The sequence below is a fragment of the Cyprinodon variegatus genome, unplaced genomic scaffold (assembly GCF_000732505.1).
Source record: "Cyprinodon variegatus isolate N-32 unplaced genomic scaffold, C_variegatus-1.0 Scaffold41, whole genome shotgun sequence".
In the NCBI taxonomy this organism is placed as follows: Eukaryota; Metazoa; Chordata; class Actinopteri; order Cyprinodontiformes; family Cyprinodontidae; genus Cyprinodon; species Cyprinodon variegatus.
Genome location: NW_015150494.1, coordinates 1,648,521 through 1,650,842, shown reverse-complemented (window position 1 = coordinate 1,650,842; position 2,322 = coordinate 1,648,521). Strand labels below are relative to the sequence as shown.

General features: G+C 41.0%; 1 protein-coding gene across 2 annotated transcripts in view; it reads left to right on the top strand.

Moving 5' to 3' along the window:
* ncor2 (nuclear receptor corepressor 2) overlaps positions 1 to 2,322 on the top strand; it is a 145,108-nt gene that overhangs the window by 106,342 nt on the left and 36,444 nt on the right. For both annotated transcript variants that reach the window (XM_015370063.1, XM_015370061.1), the window contains exon 20: positions 140 to 569. In XM_015370063.1, coding sequence (XP_015225549.1) covers positions 140 to 569 — 430 coding nt within the window. The remainder of the gene's footprint in view (positions 1 to 139; positions 570 to 2,322) is intronic.

Below are 2,322 nucleotides of genomic sequence, written 5' to 3'. Positions count from 1 at the left end.
GGCTTCCATAAAAACCTGTTTATTTAGAAAACTGGTTTTGTTAAATATCTGGTCTAGCTGAAGAAGAATTAAGGTCAGTGGGACAAAAGAATGATTATCAGTGTAGATCCTGATCCGTAGATATTTTTGCATCTCTCAGGTGGCGCAAACAACAGCTCGGACACAGAGAGCCTGCCCTCGCCACACTCCTCTGAGGACAGCAAGGCTAAAGAGGAAGGGACCAGCCGGCCAAAGGGCAGCTCCAACCCTGAGGAGAGGGAGGACAATCAGCCAGGAACAGGTCAGCCTGGGGAGGAGAAGCCTCCTGTCAAGGAAGAGGCTGAATCGGCTATAAAGCAGGAGATAGAGACAGAAACAGGGGAGCCCAACAAAGAAGAGCCACAGTCGGTGCCAACAAACGATGCCGCGGATAAAAAACCTCCAAGAGTGGAGAAGGAGGAAGTTAAAACCTCCACGAAGAGCTCAAAAAAGGAGCACGTGACCAAAGCAGGTCCACATGGGGACAGCGACTCCAGCGCCACTTGCAGTGCTGATGAGGCGGAGGAGACGGATAATGCAGATAAGAAAAGGTGAGTCGCTTCTGATGTTTTAAGAAGATGGATCAGATAACACTTGAAATTCCGGCGGCTGATTCGACACGTCTCTCTGGGTGTCCTGCTCCTTTGGTCTACCGCAGCAAACACCAGCAAACAAAGCAGTGAGGGTTTTGAAGTGGTATTAGTTGCCTAGCTACACTGTACGGCAGGGAAACCATATTTGTCCAGCCACTTGTATGTGTGCCACAGGTTGCTGCTTTCCGTCAGCCAAGGATTTTATTTCCACTTTGAATGAATGAAAAATATATTTACCGTGATGTATGATGTGTGTGTGCTGTGGGGGGGTATGAGTCTGTGAATGAGGCCAGAACAAATGGGTGTCAAAGTTCGTGGGAGGAATGATTAGTCCTGTTAACGCCGTGTTTGTTCACTTTTTCTTTTTTGTTTTTTTTCCATGACAGCAGACTGCGTGTACTGGCAGAGCTGAGGGAAATGTTGCCCTCTCTGCCAAAGCAAACAATAGAACGGGGTCGGAATATGTGTGTGTGGATGTGTGTGTTTGCCTTAGTAATCTTGTGCTGTGTGCTTCAAAGTGTGTCTTTGAGTCAGAGTTTGTTGTGTTTTTAGCATGTGTTGTACACACGTGAGTTTTTCTTGTACATCTTCGCCACAGTCTTGCGTTGCATACCTTAGTTACCGCCGTGGGATGAGTATTGAGTAGGATTTTAGCGCCATATGAAGCCTATCAGAGCCAGAGCAAGTTGTTTACACGCTCCTAATAATTTCTGGATTATTATCTTATTGTTCATTTATTTGGACCCTTCTTGATAATAAAGTTAAAAACCATAACTTATCTCGGCTTGTATGGTTCTAGTGTAGTTCTGGCTGAATGGATCTTGATCTTGCCCATAATTATTATTGTATTCATTCCATTTCTGAATACAAATATTGGTCAGAAATGACACCTGATTAAACAGTTGGTGTTTTTAAAGTGTTTTCATCCATTTGTAAACCATCAATGTGTTGATTATATTTTATTACAATTTGTGGCTTAAAAAACATTTTAACTCTGGGAGAAAAAAAGCATTTATGGATGGATGGATGGATTTATTTATTTAGATCCAGGTGAAGCCAAATAATATTTACAGACTAAGATTTTTTCCTTTTAAATTCTAAAAAGCTCATATCTTTTAGCTTAATTACTGTTCCGAGTGGGTTGATCTTTCAGCAGAGGGACCTTCTTGGAGTCTAAATACTAGTTAAAGTCGTAGGGTAATCATATTAATATGTCAAATAATTCTGGCTTAAACATGTAAATGAATGTACTCTTTATCAGACTATATTGTGCCAAAATTTAAAAAATTTCTATATATATATATATATATATATATATATATATATATATATATATATATATATAAATATAAAAATCCTGTCTTAAAAAACAGTTTTTTTTAATGTTTTTTTTATCTTATGCAGGCCAGTTAGTTATACATCAGCGTGTACACCTAAATTCGGCCAATCGTGTATCAACGGTCATCTGTCAATCTAATTTTTTTTCGTCATAGCATCTTGCTTCATATGTCGCAGCTAATATACGCTACGGTTTAAATAAGAAATCAGAATCCTTTCCTTTCCCATTGAGTTCCGTCCCAGTGTTCCCGGGGATGGACGTCTGTGTCTTCAGCAGGCGTAGAGCTAACAGAACTGGCAGCGTTGCGAGGCAAGGGCTCAAACATGTACGGCTGGAAGCCTTCTACACCAAACCAAGCTTCTGCCGCCCTGG